A 24093-nucleotide genomic window follows, 5' to 3' on the forward strand; every position below is an offset into this window, starting at 1 on the left:
GGGACTGGCTGGGCATCGGTCGGTGGGTGGTGAGCAATTGCATCGTGCATCACTTGCTTTGTATATTATTATTAGTAGTAGTAGTATTACTACTATTATTAGGATTTTATTTTATTTCAATTATTAAACTGTTCTTATCTCAACCCACAAGTTTTCTCACTTTTACTCTTCCGCTTCTCTCCCCCATCCCACCGGGGGCAGGGGAGAGTGAGCGAGGGGCTGTGTGGTGCTCAGTTGCTGGCTGAGGTTAAACCATGACAGACATTAGCATGAGCAATCCTAGCTCCAGGGAGGGGAAAAAGAACCAAGACAAACCTACAGCAGTTCAAAAGCAAGGTCAAGTGAAACGCAAGAGCTGCTGAAGAGGTCATAAAAGTATTAAGCTCAATTAGAAACATCTTACTGTTCAGTAGCATCATGTTCAAGTCCTGACTGTTGAAAGCAAGGCGAGTTAAGCAACTCACCCTCCTGATCACCCTCATTGTTTCTTCTTTTATGACACCGGGATAGACACAGCCTTCAGCAGACTTTGGTGAGACTTCTCATCCTCAATTTTACTTATCCTCCAGGATATGTAAAATGCCATTTTTTTGTTTATGAATTTGTTAAAATGCATGAAATTTTCTATAACTGCACATTATGTGATGTCTGTTCTCCATAATAAGATGTATAGTATCACAGAAGATATAAACACGCACTGTACACCTCCAGCTTTTAGTTCATACTGCCACGAAAGGCTAAGGAAAAAAAATGGCAATCCACTTTGATTTCAAAGGGAACAGTAACCCCTAGGAAAATGCACAAAAATCTGTGTCACTGGCTATTTAAAGGACAGCTTCAGTATTTCCTACTGTTGCGTGATAGATTCTGATTATTTTGACAATTTCCAGTATTTTTAAATCTTTCTAAGCAGGAGCCACAAGATGGCAGCATGAATTAACTGCACATTATTTTACTTCAAGTCAGCTTAAGTAGTCCTCATTCCTATATTCCCCAAACCTGAGTCACTTATTCCTATTCCTCACCTGTGCTGCAGCAGCTGTTTATGAGGCCATGCAGTGTGCCGGACCCCAAAACTGGTCCTAGTTGAAATAATGAAGTGCTGCTCCCCGGGCATCCCTCAAAATGCTTTGATTGGCACTGCCAAGGAAGTAGCAAGAAGTAGAAAGGGGGGATGGAAATGACCTTGACATGAAGAAAATGGTCTGCAGGCTCCTAACTTAGATTTAAACAGAAGGTTGTTCAGGTAGCATTAATAAAATTATAAACTTGCAGAAATTGCCTTTCAGAAAGTATCATTCCAGCTGAATGTCATCATGACTACAAAGTACCTCCTTGTATATTAATTTAGTTAGCATAGTTATTTAACTAGTGAGTCTACATTTAATGGGTTTTTATATTCATTACTGTTTATCTCCTCTTCCACAAATGAAATTAGTAACAGCATGCCAGATATTTTCTTCATGTGGCTCCTGCAACTGCATTAAAACCAGCAAGCTATCTCCAAAGGCAATTGTGGGAAGAGCTTGGTCCTGTGTATTTCTGTGGTAGCTGTGCTAAAATTATACTCCTCCCATTAAAAGAATCATTTTTTCCCCTCCTCTCAAACATTTGCCAGGGATTTGCTGGATCTGTCTTTAGTTATACAATATTAACAGTGAAAATATGAAATGAGAATTCATGGCTTTATATGCTTTCACTTTAAATTCTATTTAAAGCATTCTTGGGATTTTTACAAGACATCCTAAACATCCAAATCAAGCTCTTGCCTTCCATAATTGCTTTTTTAAACTTTTGCTATGAATATGACATAGTACTTTTTATCTAAACTCCAGCATTTTTTCCTTGTAAAGAAGCATGGGAGGTTAGAGATGAGTTAGCTTTCTATGTGAGCTGTTACAGCATTCCTGGGATGCTCCCTCTGGGATAATAGCCTGTGTGACCTTGAGCTAGTCAGCCTGTCATCCACCCACCTACCCCTCCTATTTGTTCTCTGATACGTTTGTACAGAGCTGCAAAAACATAGCATTCTACGGTTACCGGGGCTGCATCACCCACGAGAAACATCACACGCATTTTGCTCTGGACACTGTCATTTTGCCACTTAAAGTGAAGCGATGCTCTTTGAAAGGATTAGAGACACTCGGTACCACCCTACTCAGAGCCCTGGCATTGCAATTGCTGTCAAATTAGTTCTGTTCATGCTACCAAAAAAAAAAACCCCAAACCAAAAACCAACCCCACAAAATATTTAAGGCTTTTATTTTACAAAACTGTACTGGATGTCTTTTTATACACAAGTAAAGATCTAATGACAAGAAAAATTGAACAGATGACAAATGAGAAGCCTGCATTTCAAAGGACACCATCAAAGAGCTGAAGCCTTCAATTACAATTCTCTTCAAATTGCTAAGCAAACAAGTAAAATTCTCAGGACGGAGAGTGTTTTAAATCTATCACTCTCCAAATAGAGGATAATATAAAAAAATCCAATAGTACACTGTGATTGTTGTTCCAGAGAAAACTGCCACTGTACATGTCCCTTGTACTAACTGTTCTCAGAAATGTTTTTAATCATTCACTTCGGTATACACCTGCTACTTGGGAAAGCGCAAAGTGTTGCCAAAGCTTGCTCCTTTCTTTTATCAGGTTCTTTGTGATCTTTCTGATAATTTATATTTTTTTTAAATATTAACTGAAGTACATGGTTAATACTAGTTTTTGCACCAAAAAAGTTATCTAGTACCTTTACACAGTACAGAGCAGAAAGTGAAGGTTGACAAATACAAACAGTAACACACGGCGGGGGGGGGGGGGGGACCCAAAACACCCTACAACAGCATCAACTTTTGGCCACTTCAGCTGTCGATGGGTGTATGGAAAGTCACTGCCAGTAGCATAGGAGATATGCAGCGATTTCCACAGGAAGGCAGATGAGATAACCTAAAACTCTACAGCTTAATATTGACGTGATTGAAAAACAGAGGATGTAAGTTTGTGAAATGATGAGCGGAATGGAAAATATAGAAGGAATTTCAATATTCATTCCTTCTAATAACCTAAATGGGAAGGTACCTCATGAAATGATCTGATGAGAGATTTAAATTAAGCAGGAGGAAGTACTTTTTAGAATAACACATAACAGCACAACTCGTGGCTACAGAAATACAAATATATTTATAATATGACCAAATTAATGGGAGAACTGTCGATAATGCTTTTCTTAAACTCTACTTTAGCATTACAGTAAACACTAAGGCTATCAAAACATAACAAGAATGCTGGAGCCTGCTGGGTTATTAGAGGCAAATGTGACCAATCCAGGCTGAATATATATGTCACAGAGCTCTGTTTGCTGTAGAATTATGGCCTGCACAGCTGGTGACTGCATGTAATCAACATTTTTTAATTACATAAAACAATGCTTTGAAAAAAACCAACAAACTAGAACACAAGCCTAGAATAAGAGAGCGAACATTTAGAGGTGAAGTCATGTGAAGCTTACACAGGGGATTTCCATCTGGTACCACTTAGGTGGCTGTCAGTTGTCTATGCCTTTTCTGCTGCTGTTAACACATGGGCCAAAGGGACAGAGAGCGTACCAAGCATCCTCAACGAGAGGTACGCTGACAACAACAAGCGAGTGTAGTCAAAACAAATCATCATACAAGTAACTGAAGGTATAAAGAAAGTGGGGGAAAATAGAAACCCTTACATTTGGGAGCATAAGCTCTCCTTATCCCCCTGCTCTTGCCGTTATAGACTCTTTTTCTGAGGCTGCCTGTATTCACCACATGCTGGACATCAGTGAAGCATCGCCCGATGCCATACCTGCTCCATTCCTCCCAGTGGGAGAGATGCCTGTGAAAAACAGAGCAGTGGAGCCATGCCTTCCAGTGGAGGTGCCACACGAATGTACAAAGCACCACCTCCTGCTCACATGCAGCAACGCTGGGTCTAACATACGATCTAGCTCCAGGAGTAGTTTTGTATGCCCGAGTAATGTCCCTCCAGCTTCTACCGCACCGCACCGAGTGTCCTTACGTCAGGTCTGAGCTAAGGTCCCCATGCTCTCCAAGACAAAGAAAAGTATACACAAATGTCCTCCTGTCAGATTCAGGCTACAGGAGAGTGACAGTACAGAGCAGTAGCTCCTCCCTTTTCCCCATGGGGTAAAATAGCGGGTACAAATCCAGCTGCCAACAGCTGAAAATTCTTTGAAAATTTCTGCTGACTTGTTACAAATAATAATATTTTCTTATAGCAGTAGCCTGTTTTCAACAGAACAGGAAATTAATCAGCACCCTGAACCTCTGGGTATCTGCAGCATGGGATTACACAAAGCTGCCGTGAAGTTATATTGTATCTGTAATTTAGCTAACTCTAGAGAGATAGCTAAATACCAGCACTGTATAGGATTAAACTCCAGCTTGAATTCTGAAAACAGTTCCTGTCTTTACAGTGTTTCGTACAAAACCTTTGCAGCCAAACCCACCCAAGCCATCTGGGATGGCTGAAATCAAGCACTGATATCTCTCCCCAGCTTGGCCCAACCTGCAGTATTCTGGGTAGGCTTGGAAACTTTTCAGAAAAAAAATCCCACGCTTTGGCTGCTGAGAATCCCACCAGCGTGCTACATTCCTGTTCTGGAAGAAAAAAAAAATACTGAAATGCATCAGAAACTTATCCCTAACGTTACAAAAGGGTGGTATAAAATTACTAGAGGGTTGTTCCAGTCAAATCTACTGAAACGTACACAGAGCCAGTTCCCCTACAGGTGGGGAATAAACCGTCTCTCCATTTTACCAGTGTTTCATTCAGATCTAACAGAAGAAAATCAGCAAGCTGGTGGGGTTAAAGGAGTAGAGAGGCCTTACGTAGAACTCTCATTTCTGCGAGAGCACTCCTTGTACAATCCTATCACCTACTCTAACATTCACATCCCTTGTATGCTAGTCATTAAGTTCTCTGGAGTTGAGAAGACCATGTCAGGGAACACACTCAACCATCACAAGCTGATCCGTACCAGCAAAGATGCAAAACAAATCCTCAGGCAGCACCTGTGTCCAGCTGGTGATTCTATTCCCAACAAAGCCAACTGCTCCAGGTAGAGTACCCAGAGGCTGAGCAATTCTCTTGTCCATACATACTCACACACATTGAGAACAGGTTGAAGAAAGAGCAGAAGAGTCATAATGACATGTGGAAATCAGTGCAGGAATCTGGAGATAGTAATGATACGGGGTTTGTTACTAATTTCACATGCATATATACTGTAGCATGGAAGGCTGCTCTGTGTGCCAACAGGCATTTCTGGTAACAGCCAACAGCCTCATTAGTACCTCCCTCCAAAACAAGGAGGAGTCTGCGTATACTGATTGTATTACTGCTTGCTCTTTAGACAAAAAGGAGTAGTGTAAAGGCACCCTCAAGGACTTTGGACTCCCATTAAGTTGATGAACAGACCTACACTGCTAGTTTGGCTTGGGCTTGGAGGCTTGTGCTGTATGAGGGAGGGGAAAAAAAAAGCCAACCCAAACCACACAGCAATACAGACTCACCAACCTTTTCTTACACACCACACCTCTAATGAAGGATTTTACTTAAAGAGTAACTCTTAGAGGAGTCCAGGACTTTGCATTTTCAAGCATAGCTGACATAGCAACATTTCTCCATAGGTTTGTCTCATACAGGAAAAAGGAAGGTAGAAGCAACAAGGGTTCTGTGAAAGCTTGCAGTTTGTGGTTATGCTGTAGCTTATTTTCAGCAGGTGTTTCTGATGGACATTGTGCTGAACTGCAGTAGTGGTTTTAACATCTATTTTCAGGATCACAGGCCAGCAGCTTTTCTCCAGCAAACATGAGATATTGGTCCGCAATATGACTGCCCCTTATTGCCACATATTTCTTTGTAATGTCTGTCTACTCTTGCTTCTACCAAAATATGCAGCTAAGTATGCCAACTAGACTGTGGTTTAAAGTGACTTTCTGTAGATCAGGCTTCCACAAACCCAAGTGAAGCCTTACACAATGCTCTATAAAAAACAAAACAATTAATGTCTTCTCTGTGGCAACAATCACATAACCACCAGCAAATTCACACACTTGTATTGTAAGCCACCTTCATAGACAAATCCAAGCACAGATGGCTTGCATAAGTTTGGGATACATCTTTTCCACTGACCTAATTGTGGCAGGACTGCAGCAGCTCAGATAACATGTTTTGTTGCATTTTTTTCACTGTAGCTGTGTCACACACTTACAACTGCAGTGAGTCCTTAATATAGCAGTGGGTAAACAAACATCACACAAAACAGCTTGCACAAGAAAGAGGGATGTATATGCCTCAGAGACAGCTTGCTCTCACGTTTTAACAAGTGCTCTCAAGAGGAATGTTCCAGGCAGTGTTATGTTTCTGCTTAAGCCTCTTAGAGCATCAGTTACCCTTTGAACGCTTGGTGATAATCCTAATTTAAAGAACTGGGACTCTTCAAATGTAAACAGCATTTGCCTTTGCAAACAGTTACTAACCAAATGATACAGTACCCCTTATTTCACAATTAAAAAAAAGTTCAGCATATAATGTTTACAGCTACTATAAATAATAGTCTGGAGGGAGTGAAGAACTTTGCAGAATAACTTATTTTCTGTGATTCCATGTCCTCAAACAAGCCTCTGACATCCCTGCTTTAGGAACACAGATGATCCTCAAGCAAATTCCATGCAAATCTTAATCTCAGTACCAGTAAAGAAACTAAATAACAAAATCCAGCATCCCCTAAAAAAGCAGTCTGAATATAATACATAGGCTTGTAGTGGCTGTATTCCATATGACCACTTACAAGTTAAGGGAACAAAAATATCTGCTATAACTCTCACAAGGTGATTCTCCTCCTCACAAAAACAACAACAACAAAATTTAAAAAAAAAAGTTTTTAACATGGATCTGCTTAGGGATCCAATCTGCAGCTCAGCCTCTCTCTGAAAACCGATCCTCACTCCATTACTGACAGCTTCTACTCAGAAAAAAAAAAAGTAAAACAAAAGGTGAATAAATTTCAAGATAAGAATGAATGGCTCATACAAGGAAAAAAATTAAGGAATTCACAGTGTTTGGCTAGAATGAATGTGAATACAAATCCAGGATTGTGTTGGTTTTGGTTTTGTTTTTTTAAATAGTATTTAACCATGCTCCAAGACTGACGATAACAATCATGAGGTAAGAAAGGATTTAAGTTTTCTTTTACACGCAACTCCATCATCTTATAATCTGCAAAGCAGCAGCAAGTCAGCTCTACCGTTACTTGTCTATGGATGGTACTTTCAGCCTGTATAAAGTACTCAAAAAAACCCCCACCCCAACCTTAAGGAGAAGAGCCACCTCCCTTACTATTTCTTATCAACAGGACAGTACACCTCCATGTAATGTTATCCTACAACGTGGAGACTGCATTAGCTGTAACCCTTGGAGCAGCCTAGAATCTGTTAGAATCTGCAGGATAGGATCTCCTGCAGAAGGCTGGAGTTCAGTATCGGCCCAGACGAGAATTGCAGTCTTCCATCTGTCCTTCCCAGCTGGGACACAGTAGCTCTCCCTTTTCTTCCTTTGCACCATCTTCCTAGCTTATTCAGGTAATCTTTTTCTTCTTTTTTCCTCAGCTTCTTCACCTTCCTCCTTTCCTCCCACCAATTCTCTGCTCTCTCCAACCTAAGCACAGAACTAAGAACACCTATGGAGTGCCTCTGCAGAGGGCTTGCTATACACTACAGAGCAGAGCCAAGTGGCTTGGTGTGGTAGGATGCTGCTAAAGCCCATGCTCTACTCAGTACAGTCGCTCCTGCACTGTGGCTGTTCTGGTGTGGGACAGGTATGAACAGTTAGTTATTTGCGAGGAATTTGCTGCTGCATCACTCACCACAGTAGCAGCAAGTTTGCAGGGCCAGGCAGAATCCACAGAAGACTGGCAACACTGCTACGCTGTCACAGATTTGTCATCTCCTGGAGGGATCGGGGTCATAAACAAGAACTGGTGGCTCGCTTTTCTTGTAGAGAAAGCCCAAAGCCAAGTTCAGTCAAAACCACATTGCCAGATAAACTTTATTTACAAACATACAAACTTCAGAATTAGCGTGCTGAAAAGCAGTAGGACCACAGGCCCCAAAGACAGATCATCTCCTGTTTGAGAAGTATTACGAGGACAACTGTTGCAAATGATATAAACACTTCTCTCCCAGTCTTTAAAGAGAGAACGCAGCTGAATATGAACTCCCTGTGGCAAGTTCTGGATGATCTTGTATCCTCCAGCATGAGACAAGCTGCTGGTTGCACTGAAGTTTTGCTGTGAAGTGTCCAGAGCTCTTGGCCCAGCACAGCACTGCTCTATTGTAACAGTCCTCAGCTAACAGATTCAATGATCATCAGGAATACAGACCATCTGCCAGGGAAGCTGACACTATGTCCTCCAGACGTGAGGAGGAATACTTTACAAGCAACATGGAAAAAGTGGGGAGTGAAAAAAATTAGATCCCATCATCACTCCAGTATGACACCCCAAAGCCAACATTCTCAATATCCTATGCTAAAATTATGTTCTTTTGCTTTTCTACTTCTCCTTCCCATTACGAACCCTAAAGTGAATTCCTATCGGGGAGCCCTTGTATCTATTTCCCATTCAATCCTGAAAATGCCATGGTACAGTGGGGTTGCACTGTCCCCCACCCTCGCATAACATCGCATAAGCTGATGTTTTCTGAACTGAATTCTAGTATTTAGAAGTTGTAACCACCTCTGGTTAAACAGATCAGCTTACATCACTGGCTTTAAGTCAGTTTTGCTTTGCCTCTTTTTCTGCAAGAGGCCAGGAAACCTGGATGTGATATGGCGCTAGTTCTTCTGGAGTGACGTAGTCTGGAACACTGCCCATCAGGTCCCGTCCCCTGAAGGATTTGGGAAAAGCAATGACATCTCTGATACTTGGAGCGTCAACGACAAGAGAGATCAGCCTGTCAAGTCCTAGAAGCAGAAAACAAATTGGTGAACCACTTGAGTTATGGCCCTGTATTACTTCCTCCAATTCAGAAAAATCAGAAAGATGGAGTAGATAATATTACTGAGCTTGAAGAATAAAACTGAAGCAAGTAAGGGGAAAAAAATTAGTCGCAACTAGTAGCAGAGAAACAGACTTGCCTAAAGAGCAGAAATGCCTAGCAAAATAAAGCTTTTCAATATTACAGAAAGTTCTGCAACACACCAAGGACTGCAAGACAGAGACAGTGCCTTTGCAAAAGACAGCAATACAAAACCAGGGCTAAGTGGCAGGAACACTGTCAGGGCACTACTTAACTGCTCAAAGCTCTTGATCAACCAGTTCTGAAGGATTACAACAAGGAAGAATTGAAAGAAAGAGCCTCTGGGTGATTGGATGGAGGGAAATCACACTGGAAGACCACAGGTTAAAATGCTACCCTTGTTTTTTGTAGGGTTTTTTGTTTGTTTTGGTGGGGGGGTTGTTTTGGTTTTTTTCTTTCTTAAAACCACAAACTTTCAATGTTCTAGGAAAAATATCTGACATTATCTGAATTAGTGAGCAAAACAGATCAGGAAGAAGGGAAGTGAGACTGAAGCAGAGGGTGAGGTCGTGGCTGTGACCCAGGGCACAAAACAAAGTACCATGCTGTCCCAGGCCTCTGGGCATGCAGTACAGGGATGCTGTTCTGGCCGCAGAGGAATGAGAATAAAGATGACCTAATCCTAATGAATACGGTATTTGTAGAACAGTGTGTAAGGATCATCCTTAGAGCCACCAACATGTGATTTGGTCCTTGCATAAGAACTGAATCACACTATGACACTGGGGAGGAACACCGAAACATTCTGCACTTGGTGACGAAACCTCTGTTCCCTTCTACAAAGCAGCTACAGAGATGGAAGCACTGTGAAGCCTACACAGTGTTACCGTGTTAGTGGTGCCAAACAGCAACACCAGAACAGCCCTCTGTCAGGAGGAGACAAAGCTTTTGCTAACAAGCATGAGGCTTGTTCCTGGGATCTAATATGCCAAAACAAAAAGTCACAAGACACCCGCATCCTGGAGAGCTACAGAGCACTCACCTAAAGCAATTCCTCCATGAGGTGGAGCTCCAAACTCCAAAGCCTCAAGCAGATGGGAAAGCACCTCAGAATCCTCCTGCAAAATTACATAAGAAGTGTTACTGGACAAACAACGCTCTTTCTACTAGCAATATAAGATGAAGGTATGATGAAGTCATCCATCACTCAGGGCTAGGAGTTATGTTTCTGTATCTCAGAAGCACACGAGTGTTTCTCTCAGAATTTGAAATGGATATTTAAATTAGTCCTTTAAATCTCCAAGAGAATGTTAGATACATCTGTAGGTGTTACCTTCAGCACTTTCTCCAGCACAAAACGCTGTTGTTTTGCACTATGAATTCTGATGGAGCCACCTCCAACTTCACTGCCATTCAGCACAAGGTCATAGTGCTGGCTACGGACCTGCAGGAAGAAATTAATAAGCACCTTAGCAAGGCTGGGGCACAGCTGCATTTAACACCAACCTGGACACAGACAGCAAAGACACTGGGAACAAAGCCATGACATACTACAACACTGCTCTCTCAGTGGTACCTTGCAGTTCAGGTACCAGTCCTATCAGAGGCATGGACTGCTGCTGACAGAGGTGGGAACAGTACAAATCCTTCTGCAAAGTTGATCAAAAACTGAAGCAACGTGGGATGGATCAGAATATGACTCCTGCCCTTAAGCAACTGTTTCCTGTAAGCTCCTTTTGTCAGGGACACACATGGATATTTGCCACTCAGCATAATCTGGAAGCCATCTCTTCTAAACAGATACGTACAATATGCAGTCAGTTCCATGAAACATCCCTTTTTACAGTAAAAACAGATGCTACTTGCCCAGTTTTCCAGGACAGACAGCTGGCAGGCATGAAGTTAGTTACCTTTGTGGGATCAGAATAGAGGAGGCTGGTATCTGAAGGATGAGGGGCAGTGAAGGGGTGATGAGCAGATTCCAGTTCAGCGGGATTCTCTTTCTTGGGGAGGAAAAGAGGAAAATCCACCACCCACAGAAAGTGAAAAGTCATAGGATCACGGAGTACCAGCCCAGACGCCTCAAGGAGGTCAGCACTCTCCAACCGTAGGCTTCCTAATGCAGAGCACTGCAAAGAGAAGGGAGAGAATGAGACGGGGCAATTTTACTAACAGGGAAGTCACTCAAACACTGACCAGAGAAAGCGTTTCATAAAGGTAGTATCAGAGACAGCATCAGTTGTAATGCACTACTGCCTTAAACACTTTTGCCTTATCTCCTAAGTATCACCTTCCTGCTGAGGCAGCAGCAGCTCCAGGGTTTGACAAAGAAAAGCAAATAAGGAGCTGGAAAGTTCATTTTCTTCCAAATGTTCCATCCTCACAGAATTCTCCTGCACTAATCTCAAACTCTACACAAGTGTGGATTAACTGGGGGAGCGCAGGTAAGATCTGCACTTTGCAGGCAGAGAAATGAAGGCACAGAAAGAATATGACAAAATTTTGGCTATCAAGCAAAGCATGACATCTTGTCATAAACCAATGCTTGGAAGGCAACGTCTGCAGGCAAGAATACAGAGAAGGGTAGGGACACAATCTCCCATCACTGCTGCTAATAAGCAGCTGTGCTTCACTCTAGTCATCTGGTTATAGGAGACAAAATTACCTACTTGACCTTGTTTTCCAATCTGTTTGATGCTTTAAAAATTAAGTTAAGGTGAGAGAAAAAAGGAGGTACTGATTTGTTCCTGGTTTATATGCTAGCTTTCATGTCAGTTACAAGTTCTTCCCAGAATTTGACTGGGGGAAATAAAAGCAATAGGTACATTTCATGCATTATTTGCTGTTGCTATAACTTCAGCTCCAGAGAAATGTAGAATTAGATGATGACCTATTTTAATAAGAAGAATTAGACTAAGGTCAGATAACATCAACGCCATCATGAGCAACATTCAACTCACACAGCCACCCAAGAAATGCTTCCTACCACTTGCTTGTGTTCACCAGCTGCCAGCAGTACCACATCATCCACCTGCATGTTCAGTGCTTGGATGAGCTCTGACTGCTGCTCCTCACCAAGAAACTTTGTAAGCAGAGACTTCAAGCTTCCATCAGGCCTGCAGATAATTTCCATGATTTCCTAAAGATAGATAAGATTATGTCAGTTCAGTGCTGCCCTCTCTTGTCTTGAAGCATCACATACTCAGGCACTGACTCTCGGTTATTAAAAACTGCTCTTCTACCTTCCTCTGCCTGCAAGTGCCTTTATACACACTTTGTCATTCACCGTTTCCAATGCCTCAGCAGTGTTTCTGTCTCACCTGGTTAAACTGGGATTTTGCAGACTCCTTTAATGACTCCAAATCTTTATTTTTAAAATATCTCTGGGGAAAGAGCAAGAGAAGACACATTGAACATCAGCAAAATCTATGGAAAGCCTGACCAGGATTCAAACCTACTGACTGAGCTGTTTCCAAACCTGCCCAGTTATTTGTTTCTAGTGCAAGTTCTATGAAGGCTATGGAATAGAAAATGGACCACAGCACTAGGCTGCAGCTGGGTGTCTTCTCCAAGGGCTCCTTTCAGGAAGGGGCCCCTCTAGGCTGTACATCTGGCTGCAGGTTTTCTCCCTGCTCACAGATCAGATGTAGCTTGTCAGCAGAGTCAAATCATGCCAACTGCCTCCAGCATTCAGGAACAAGATTATGACACCACACTGTTGATGGGGAAGGCATAGCTCAATTTGGAGGAACAGAAAGAAACCAACTGGGCTCTTACGTGCAAAGAAATGCAGATGTGAGGACCTGCATCAGGATCCTGATTTTTTTCAGCTATTCTAATGTTTAGAGGGGCTCAAGATTCCACTTTTGTTTTGCTCAAACGCACACCTTAGTGCCCTCTTGTGAGAAGCCAGTAACTTGCACTTTGTGCCAAAATTAAAGAAATCCCAAGAGAAAACCATGGTGAGAAAGTCCTATTCCCCAAATAAAACAGTGTTCAAGGGATTTTTTTTTTTTTTCTCCATACTGCCCAAGTTGCAAAGAAGCCCACAGCCAGAATTAAATATGCTTCCCTGCCAAAACAAATAGCTTGTGTCAAGTAATCTTCTACATCTTTTGTCAGCCTTGGATTTGGTCCGTGACATTCTCATTACGAGACATGAGTTGTGCCCACAGATGCAACAAAAGCAAATATGAGAAGGGCTTGTAACCACCTGACCTTTCTCTCACTAGTCCAGAACAGAGCTGTGCCATACCTGGCTCTGTTTCAATCTCTTGCCACAGGGCACAATTTATTATTCAGATGCACATCAGAAGCCATCATTGACAAAAGCAAGCTGAAGCCCTGAGAGGCTTCCCTATCCTCAAGGGATCTTGCAGCTCTGTTCTCTTCCTCCCCTTCCTGAGGACGATATATTCTTCCTGTCACCTGATCATCTCCATTCTAACACCACTTAACCCAGCCTGACATCAATTACAACCAATCCCAAGTTCCCTGAAGGACACCACTCTCCCAGTAATAGCAAGGAACATTTCCATACCAACAAAGGAATTCAAATTGGCATTTTATTTATTTCACATAAACCATAAGCAGTAGGTAAAAGCATCACTTACCACCCCCTGAGGGATACAAATGGCTTTGACAGTGCCGCGTGGGTAACTGAGTGCATTCTGCACAAACTGAATGTCTGATCTTCGTAAAAAGTCACTGATATCCACTATCTGAGAAGAGAGAGCACACGGGGAAAAAGCAGTGGTGGTAGGAACATGAAGCAAAAATCCTGCACATGTGTCTTAACGCCTTCAACACCATTCCCTGAGATATCATTTCTTTGCTCAGAGAAATCAAATGGTTCATAGAAAGAAATGAATGGGGCCAAGCTGGAATAACCATTAGGAGGCTAAGCACTGCAGAAACAGAAGTGCAAGACAGCCAGAAAAACCCAAGGTTGAGATGGTGACATCCTACCACAGTGAAGAGAGCTGTATACTGAAAAAAGAAACCCCCAAAATTAATTCCTGGGGAAATATAAGGTGCTTTCTTGCTTTTCAGCACTGCTCCTCTTAATACATTTGTCAATATTCTTATTTCATACTTTCATACTCTTATTTCATAAACAAACAGTGTATGCACACAACCATAGTTGGTTATCTTAAAAACATCTTCAGACCATTAAAAGGCTAGAGAAGCCTGTCTAATGAAGCATGCTCACCAGGAGTATGCTTTCGACTGCAGTAGAGAAAAGCACTTACAGTATCTGTGGATGCCTTATGGGCTTCTGTTCCTAAGATAGTCAAGATACATTGCTTCCTAACACTACATTATCTTTAAAGTGTTCTAAAAACATACGTTTTCCCACAACCAAATAATCAAACCCTCTCTTCTCCAAGAGATGATTACCTGTACAAAGCAGCAATGATGGGATAGACACCGTAGGTAAATTACAGCATTAAGAACCTCAGCCAATCATGTATACATGATTTAAACAAAGATTATTCTTAAAACACTGACAGAAAGGAAAAGCTGCAAGTTTCCAATGGGCAAACCCTCACCTTCATCCCAAAACGAGTGTCTGGTTTATCAGTCCCATAGTCAGCCAGTGCCTCCTCATATGTTATGGAAGGGAAAGGAGTTGTAATGCAGCCTCTTTCCTCAGGCCAGGAATATTGCAAGAGGCCCTCTATCAATCTCTGGATCCCAGCTTGATCTACAAATGACATCTCTATATCTATCTTAAAATAGAAAACAAGAGGGGGGATTCCACATTAGCTACAGGTTTTGCCTTTGCATTGCTACTTGCAGAAGCTCTTGACTATAAAGCCAGCATAAAAAGAAACAATATACTACATTAAATCATAGCATGACTGCATTAGACTGAGGGTGTGCTTATGATCTCCCTACAGCGTGATGACTCAGGATACAATCCCCTCAGAGAACTGAATGAGGTAATGATGACAAGGACAGAAGGAGAAGCCTTGAATGAACCAGGCTAACTCTGCCTGGGATCTCAAGGCTGAGGAATGGGATGTCCAACCTAGCAGGACAGGAGGAGATTGCATCATCAAGCACAATCACTGCTGCAACACAATTCCCACATCTATTGCACGTGGAACTGTGCAGTCATCCAAGGACAGTATCCACTCTGTGCATGTCCCAGACTAACTTCAAAGGGCTGTGTCTGTGAAGCACACAAACAACATTGTACCCCCCCCAAGCAGCACAAGAGCTAGCAGAAACTAAACCTTCAGAAGGAAAAACAGCTACAAGCTGTTGGGGTGAGGAGGAGGGTAAAAGGCAGCGTGAGCTGGTTACCTGAGTGAATTCAGGCTGCCTGTCAGGCCGCGAACCTTCATCTCGGTAGCAGCGAGCAACCTGAAAGTACCTGCAATAGGACTTTTACTCAGATAACAATTTAAAGTACCCTAAATTAAATTGTGCCAAAGAATTGTCCATTAAAAAAACCAGAAAAAAAGAGGTCTATTCCCTTTGCAGCAGATGATTATAGACCTGGTTGTTCCCATCCCCTCAAAAGCATGGAATTTTGAGTGGAAGCAACTGTATCAGCAGCTGTATCCATCTCCAACTACACCTTCAGAGGCATGTGGAGGCTACCAGGTGAACTGTCTCCCAACAGGGGCATACACAACCCCTTTTCCCACCTTCCGTTCCAAACCTGGACTCTACTAAGGGCCATGCAAAACTCTCATGGTCAAGACCTGGCCTGCAGTTCACTGCATGAAAAACTTTCTCCCTCTCCTTTAATTTTATTTGGAGAAAGAAACCCAGTTAAAAGCTTTGTACTCATGCACCCCGAGAACATGCTTTCCTTGTCTCAGTCCTGCTCAGCTGCCCAGCCTCACCTCAATTAGTTCTATACATTACTCTTGGAGAGGCTTTTATCACACACTAGATTTTCTGCCCTTCAGGCAGACTGTGCTTCAGATCAGGTTTCCTTTTAAAACAACAGTGAAGATTTCAACCTTCAAACAGGATACATTTCCTCTTACTGGGAGGCATTATTGCTGGGGCAAAGGGCCTAGCCTAGCTGAAAAGTCCTAAGTATTTAAGGATCCCTCTTCAAAACACAAAACCCTTGGCAGTAAGTTCTTGGGGAAGTATCTAAAACCTCACAGATCAAAGCAAGCAAACCCTGGACAGGACATGCAGAGAACAGGAGTCCAAGAAACTCTTACCTGTCCAGGCCTCCAACCATGAGGAGCTGCTTGAACTGCTGGGGACTCTGCGGCAGAGAGTAGAACTTGCCCGCTTCCCTCGAGGGCACAAGGAATTCTTTTGCTCCCTAGCATCAGAAAGAAAAGCTTACAGAGTTCAGCAAGTAAGTGGCCTCAATTCCTGACAGCACAGACTAGAAGCGCAAGAGGAAAGGACCTATTTTCCCCATTATGAAATTCCACTTGTGAGGAAGTGGCTGTTTGCCCATTACATTTAAAAAAAAAAAATCTGTTAACCAAATTGGTCCAAATTACCCGAAAGGAGGATTCTCCACCTTCTGCTCTGAGACACTAATGCATACACCATCCAAGACAGGGGTTTAAATGCAAGAACTCCACGTGTTAGCTGCATCAACAACTCCTGGGCTACAGCTCTCCAATTATTTTTGAAATGAAAGAAAGGAATATAAACTCAGAAATTAAAATGACTTGAGTAGTGCCACTGCAGTAACCTACTAGTTAAGAGATAAATGCTGGGGAAACAGTGCTTAGAGGAAGTTTTTTGGTTTTATAATCTGGCTGTCCCAGGATGGGACTTGCATTCAACATGTGCTCTACAAGACAGAAGCTTTATTCATTTGAAGGTCCAAAATTAAGACACAAGATATCACCTCTTCCCTTTCACTCCCTCTACTTTTAAAAGGATCCATGTATCATAGTAGAAATTTGCACATGAGCTGTTCCTTAGTGGGGGAACAGCAATGAAGGCCAAGTGGCAATTGGCAATAATTCAACCATGAACTGCCTATGCAACTGCAGGAGGCTAAAATGCATTACTAACAGCATACATACCCCTGGCGTTCTCTTAAAGAGCGTTGGAGTTTCTACGTCCACAAACCCTGAGGAACAAACACATGCTTCAGACATAGAATATGCTGAGAGCAGGGAGAACTAGTGTGACACAAAGTAAGCTAGAGTAGAGTTAGTCAGCAAAATAGGTGATCTAGCACACCATGTAGCCTCTCCAAAAATCTACAGATTTTCTGCTTCCAAGAATAACTTGTATAATGACAGATTTAAAGGCTCTGAGCTACCCTGATGTCCTGCCAGAACTGTTGATGACAGAGGACTCCATATAGGCTGAAAAATTGTTCTCTATCCATTTTGAACTAGGTTTTGCTTTTCCAGAAAGGACTTCCTGATTTTAAGATAAGCAAAAGCCCTGTAAGAAATCCATCTCTTTGACATGCCTCAAGTTGGGTGACCAAAAGAGGGAAACTACCTGCAAAAGGCCTTTTCTCACTGGATATACCTCATTTGAAACAACTTGTTTGTAGCATGCTAAGAGATTTCAACATACTTTGTTCTTCAGGCCTGCCAACATCCCTCTAAAGACCCCACTGCAAGCAGACATGTCCTTACTAAGTGGGACCGGTTTGGAGTAGCAAGTTGATTGGCAGTCTTTCCCAGCAATAGGAAACAGAAGAATGGAGGGCTAAAATGTTGTTTGCTGCTCACTGTTCTTCAAGCACTTTTCTTACCATGGAGGTTACAGAGATATTCCCGCATCCTCATCACTATCTGTGATCTCAGCCGCAGGTTATACTGCAACTGGAAGCTACGCAAGTCCAAGTACCGATACTGCATCCGTAAGGCCTCTGATTTCTGGAGATAAGAAGTAATTAGGATTAAGACAAAATTCATATTGCATGTCCAATGAAGCTGCTCCTAAAGCCACAGGACAAAACAGGGAAGCTAAAAAAGAATGCTGCTCTATTGCCACAACCCACCCATTACCCACAACCTACACAAACATCAGCCACTGAAAGTGTTTCCATGCATGACAATTACTTTAAAAAAAAGAAACAAAACAGACAGACATTTACTGTGATAAGAGCTGCCTCAATAAAGCTCAGGATTTCAGCCCTCCTTATTCTCAGTCCACTGCAACAGACTGTAGCAATCCTCCTTGCGATTTTTAAGCAGGAGTGGTATCATACATAGATCTTAAGGAAAAACTAAATGGTGATACATCCTTATTACAGACAGGAAAACTAAAGTAGTGCAGACGATGGGAATTGTCCAGGACCCATAACACAGAAGGAACAGGACCCAGTTCCCCCAATTCCAACACCTATTTATCAGTCACAGTTTCAATGGCACAGAGAAATCTTCAAATAACAGTGATGCCACTCCTGCACCATGGAGCCTGCACTAAAACTAACCTCTTATAAGACTGCGTTCTTACAGAGGAACAAAATCCTCTGGCTGACTAGCTACTTGCCCAGATAAGACTAAGTACCCTTGCCTTAAAACACAGCAGTGCATTGGCAGGTTCTGTTTCACACTCTCAAAAAAGCTCGCATAGCCCGATTTCTTTCACTCTTCCCTTACCATCTGTTCTTACAGTGATATTTGAAAACCCTGTGCACTGGAATCATTCAAGCCTTGTTTTCTGCTTAACTCTAATTAGAAATACATCCTCACAGCTAACAAGCAGTATTCCTATCTTAAATACCATCCTTCCCCCAAAGCAGAGCTAGGAGAACCAGACAAAGCTCTCAGATGTTTTACCATCACCCTGGGCAAATTCCCAATTTATTGAAAAGCCACCACTTTGGTAAAAAAAAAGAAGAAACGCTGAGACCTTGATGAAATCCTTGATTTCAAAAGGTAGCTTCTTGCAGGAGTTCAGGATCTCTGCAGTCTCTGCCTTCACTTCAATATCCCCTGTTGGCATTTTCTGGAGCAAAAAGGCAAAAAAAAATTAGATTCAAAACTTAGGGAAAACAATTGGACAAAGGTATTTCACAGATGGTCGGGGGGAAAAGAAACCCATGTGATTATCCTCCCTGCCTTCTAACACAGTATAACTCAGAACTTCTCTCAAGGACCAATTTCTCCTAGATTTCCCTTCTGTTCAGAAAAACACAAGTCACCTCACTAAAGATGGCATGCTCTTTCCCAGTAGCAAACTGATCTCTACAAGCAATATAATTATTTTCCTTTGCCTTCTCCTTGAAGGATGTGCTGAGCACAGAGGAACAGACTCTTCTAGGGCACATGCATTTGGACAAAATACTAGTTCCATTAGCTTCAATGAAACCACGCAGTATACATTTTAGTGTGCATTAGCAGCATCACCATCAGTCCTTAATACAAGTCAAAAAAGGCAACTTGTGAGGAACTTCTCAAAACTTCCAGTTCTATACACCAGTTCTCAGAATTGGTCTTCTTTTTCTTAGATCCTGAGGGAGAACAGACAGCTTCCCCTGCTTAGCACTGTGACACATCAAAGTTCATTTGATCCTATAGAACTCTTTCTATTTACCAGGGAAAAGTATATACAACCTTAAAATAAAATAAGTGATTAAAAGAAATAAAAGCATTGCTTGAAGCCTGCATTCTTTATGGACATCTATAAGTGGTCAGAGCAAAAAAGTTATTGTCATAAATCCAGGTTCTCTTTTTAGGCCTGCCAGTGATGGGATATGTACAATCCTGACAGATTAATCTACGGCTGATTACAGTGAGAGCTGGGGAATGCATAACATTAAAAAAATTATTCAACCCCTGTTTCCTATACAACGAGAACAGCAAAATCTATTCTGAGTGAGAAATAGGCCACCACATGCTGTGGAACTTGTGATGACAATACTTATTTTCAAGAAAAAGAAATTCTCAACCACATTTTGAAAACCTGAAGAAGCTAGCCATTATCCTTTCAAAGGGCTGGAATACAATTTAATTCACGGGTGTCTAATGTGCTTTGAGGTTCTCCTAAGTTACATGTCATAGCAGTTATTTCCCCTCACATTATCTGAGGATAGGCTGTCACACACCCAGAACCCATGGCAAAGCTATGACACAAACCCCACCATAATCTTACTATCCGGTGCTCTTTTCCACAAGGAAAAAACCCCTGAGAGACCCCAACTTCCTCACCGGATTCTCCTGCCCTGGGGGCCGAGGGGACACAATTCCAGTCACTCGCACAACAGACTCCACTGGGGCATTAGACAAGAGCTTCTTCACATGGGAATGTGCCTGCAAGAAGATGACAATGTCTCACAGAAATTCAAAGAACAGGAGAAATGCACCATGCTCAAGGGCCTAATTTCTTAATGGCCCATTTGAATCCAGGATCATTCCTCATAAGCCAGACGAAACAGCATTAATGTTTCTGTTGCTGTGTCAGACCAGGGCTCTCATAACGCTTGTCTACTTGCGAGTCAGAGCACTTGTTCTGCTCTCCATGTCTGCTGGACCCAAGCTACCAAAGGAAAAATAAAAATGATAGACACTCATGTTTTGGTAGCACTTACCTCATCCTGCGGTATGATGATCTGGGTCAGTCCCTGGAAATCCCTCAAAACCAGAAACAGGCCTTGTCTGATCCATGAAAAACACAAAAGGAAGAACAGTTTTTTCAAGAATTCAGTAGTCTTCTGCTTTTTAAGCCAAAGCACATGGCAACTAGCTACTTGCTGTACCTTGTGACTAATCTCAAAGAACTTCCAAGTAATGTATTGTCGTGGTTTAACCTCAGTTGGCAACTGAGCGCCACACAGCCGCTCGCTCGCTCCCCTCCCCTGGTGGGATGGGGGAGAGAATTGAAAGAGCACAAGTGAGAAAAACTTGTGGGTTGAGATAAAAACAGTTTAATAATTGAAATAACATAATAATAATAATAATAATAATAATAATAATAATAATAATAATAATAATAATAATAATAAGGTTTTGTAGTGGTGGTTTACCCTCGGTGGGCACCGGAGCCCCACCCAGCCGCTCGCTCGCTCCCCTCCCCATGGGGGAGAGAATTGAAAGAGCACAAGTGAGAAAAACTTGTGGGTTGAGGGTTGAGCAGTTTAATAATTGAAATAAAATAATAACAACAACAAAGTCCTTGACTAGTGTAAGCACTGCTCAGCAACAACTAAAACATCAGTGTGTCATCAACTTTGTTCTCATCCTAAATCCAAAACACAGCACTGTACCAGCTACTAGGAAGGAAATTAACTCTATCCCTGCCAAAACCAGGACATGTATGTACAGATACTTTTCCCACATCTGAATCTAACCTGAACAATCTGTTTCAGATTTTGCCCAGCCACAGACAATGTGCAAATAAGCAGTAGAGGCAGAATTTTAACTTGACAATTAATCCACGTAGAGCAGGGATTCTGAACACATGCAATTTCCTGCTGGGAAACATCATTCAGATAAACACATTTAGATGAGCAATAAAACTAAAGTTCACATGGATACAAAAAAAAAAAAAAAAAAAAAAATCAAACCACAAACCAAGAAGGAGAACACTGGTCCCATAAAAAGTTTCACATGAACAATCCACAGTCCTAGACTCAGAATCATAAATCTTGATCTCTTCAGCTGCAGCAGAGACAGCTACCATTGTATTTAATCCATCAAGAAGCTGTCAAATGAAACATGCTCTGGCTGTCTTTAAAAGCAAGAGCGCAATGATCTCATTGCAATAATCCTAAATCTGTTTCCTGGAACTCCACCCATGACTGTTTAAAGACGAGATGCTCAAGACCTTTTAATAAAAAAAAAAATCCATGCAGACCACCACTGCAGAACAATGCTGGATAAAAACCAGCCTCTCTGGACTGTAAAATGCAAAACATGACTTTTGATACAAATTAATTTCATCAAAGCCACAGGACCTATCTCCATTTTACAAGCACATACCCAAGATCAGAATATTTTGGAGCATCGTCCATGCTGTATGCAGACATGCTTTTCACCCTACATTTACAAAATGTACAACTCCATTAGGAGTGATTATATCATGCCGCCTATAGCAAACTGTTGGAATTAACATTTCATCTTCTGCTTACCACCTTTTCTTAATATTTTTTCTTAACATTTCTTTTTTAAGCAAAGCTTGCATACTTTAAAATTGCTTCATTAGATACTGTAGTTGAAAAGACAAATAACGTTTGTTTAAAATTTAAGGACACTATATAAAAGAAGTTATCTGCTCACGGCTGTCAGAATTGCTATAAATACGCTATTACTTGCTTGCTTTCCTATACAACAACAGTAACAATATTTAACTGCTTTACAGTGTTGTAATGAGGATCAATTAACATTTGTATGAAACTCTGAAATTTTAAATACTGATCTGGCACAGTTCTCAACTGTTTTACTCACTTCAGAAGTGACTACTGCAGGATACGAAAAGATAACCTGAAGTATAAAAAAAGTGTTTGAATCCAGGCCTAGAGCATACATTGGATCTGGCAAATAAGCATCTCCATTTTTACCTTGGTTTGCATTTACCTTTGATACTGAATCCATCCATACAGTGTGACCTCTTGTCCCACAGGAGCAGAACGCAGTACTGAATCCATCCATACAGTGTGACCTCTTGTCCCACGTGAGCAGAACGCAGCTCTCCACAAGTGTTGGTCCGAGCGACGAAGCTATTGAAGTCTTGAATAAAAATAATAAATTATTTTGTGGCTTTTGCAGACAGGCAAGACAAAACAGTTACAGGGTTTCCCCCCCCACCCTCCCAACACCAGCATAATTCAGACATATACAAAGAAATTACTCCATATATCCCCAATATGACTGCTGTAAGACATTAGGACATAAACATGACATGAAATTATTCTAAACAAGTTTTTAAGAGAAATTATTTCTATGTTTCAGTCAAACTTTCATAAACCTGAACAGTCTTGCTGCAAACTGGTGCCCTGCAAATTTCAGGGGCAAGAGAAGGGAAAGCTGCAGATCAGTCCTGAGGCACTCTGACAATTTCACATTCAAATCTAGAAGACACAGCAGAAAGGGGGCTTGACAAGCCAAGACTGAAACACACTGACACCCACCATGTGGGTGTACATTGAACAGTTTCCTGCCTGCAACTACTGGTAAAAGGCCTGAACCATGACTACAGAAGACTTTCCACAGACCCCAGTGTGCCTGGCATCATGACTTAGTTATAAAACCAAGCACACCACTTACAGAATGTGCTAGAGTTTTAGCTTGCAAGGAGAAGTTTGAAGGATGCTATTACCTAGACATATATATATGTGTGTGTATAATTATATGAACTGGTCTACTTTGCTACCTTCACCACAGCCTAAAGGCTGTAAAGTAGAGGGCAAGAAGGTTTGTTTTCACATTAGGCATTCAGCTACCCCTGTTGTTTACAGATTGTGTGCTACATAAGAAAGAGGGGAAAAAAAGCAAAGTAAAAGCTCAGAAAAAAAAGAAAAGACGGACAAATTGGGTTTAATATAGTTTGAATCACGATTCACTGTGAAATGCCAAAAGTCAAATAAAAACATGATTTGGAGAAGACGTTTAAAAAAAAAGATCCAGGGAAAACAATTTATCGCAAGTGTGCCTTTAGTCTCCTCTGCAGGATACCCTGACCTAGGTCCCAGGGAGAAAAAAAAACCACCAAAACCCAGAAGAGGCAGCGGCGGGTATAAGACAAACGCTTCTTTCTCACCTGGAGCCGCCGGGGCGGGGGCCGCCCGGTGCAGAGCCCTCCCACAGCCCGGCCGGGCCAGCGCTCCGGCCAGCGGGGGCAGCACCCTGGGCAGCAGCCGCAGCAGGCAGGGAAGGGCCATTTCGCAGGCTGCACCTGACTCAGAAACAAGAGGGGATCGTCACAAACCTGCGAACCGTTAAAAATAAAGACGCAGGAGGGAAAGCGCCAGCCCCCGAGCCTCAGCCTCTCCCCCCCAGGGGCAGCCCTACCCCAGAGCTCCATCTCCCGGAAGGGCCTGGGGCACCGGCAGGAAGCAGAGCCCCTGCAGACAGGGCCGGGAGCGGCGGGGGAGGGCCCCGCCACAGCAGGCGAGCCACCT

At 42.2% G+C, this 24093-nt stretch overlaps 1 protein-coding gene across 1 annotated transcript; it reads right to left on the reverse strand.

The window, feature by feature from the left end:
* Nucleotides 1-8079: 8079 nt before the first annotated feature.
* DARS2 (aspartyl-tRNA synthetase 2, mitochondrial) lies at nt 8080-23853 on the reverse strand. The gene is made up of 18 exons (XM_009275888.1): nt 23733-23853; nt 22635-22702; nt 22550-22581; nt 20566-20632; nt 20186-20287; nt 18888-18983; nt 17782-17905; nt 17093-17139; nt 16262-16368; nt 15381-15450; nt 14621-14800; nt 13682-13789; nt 12389-12451; nt 12055-12207; nt 10979-11197; nt 10402-10512; nt 10111-10186; nt 8080-9012 (listed from the first exon to the last, which is right to left on the reverse strand). The coding sequence occupies exons 1-18, from the start codon at nt 23851-23853 to the stop codon at nt 8825-8827; spliced, it is 1932 nt and encodes a 643-aa protein (XP_009274163.1). The 3' UTR covers nt 8080-8824.
* Nucleotides 23854-24093: the final 240 nt, after the last annotated feature.

Source organism: Aptenodytes forsteri, unplaced genomic scaffold (genome assembly GCF_000699145.1).
Source record: "Aptenodytes forsteri isolate BGI_AS27 unplaced genomic scaffold, ASM69914v1 Scaffold289, whole genome shotgun sequence".
Lineage (NCBI taxonomy): Eukaryota > Metazoa > Chordata > Aves > Sphenisciformes > Spheniscidae > Aptenodytes > Aptenodytes forsteri.

Coding starts and splice junctions, on each gene's coding strand:
- DARS2 (XM_009275888.1), bottom strand. CDS start 23,853: ATGGCCCTTCCCTGCCTGCTGCGGCTGCTGCCCAGGGTGCTGCCCCCG. Junction 14,801..15,380: donor GGCAGCCTGAATTCACTCAG/GTAACCAGCTCA, acceptor TTCTATTTTAAG/ATAGATATAGAGATGTCATT. Junction 10,513..10,978: donor TCTATTCTGATCCCACAAAG/GTAACTAACTTC, acceptor TTCTTCCTGCAG/GTCCGTAGCCAGCACTATGA.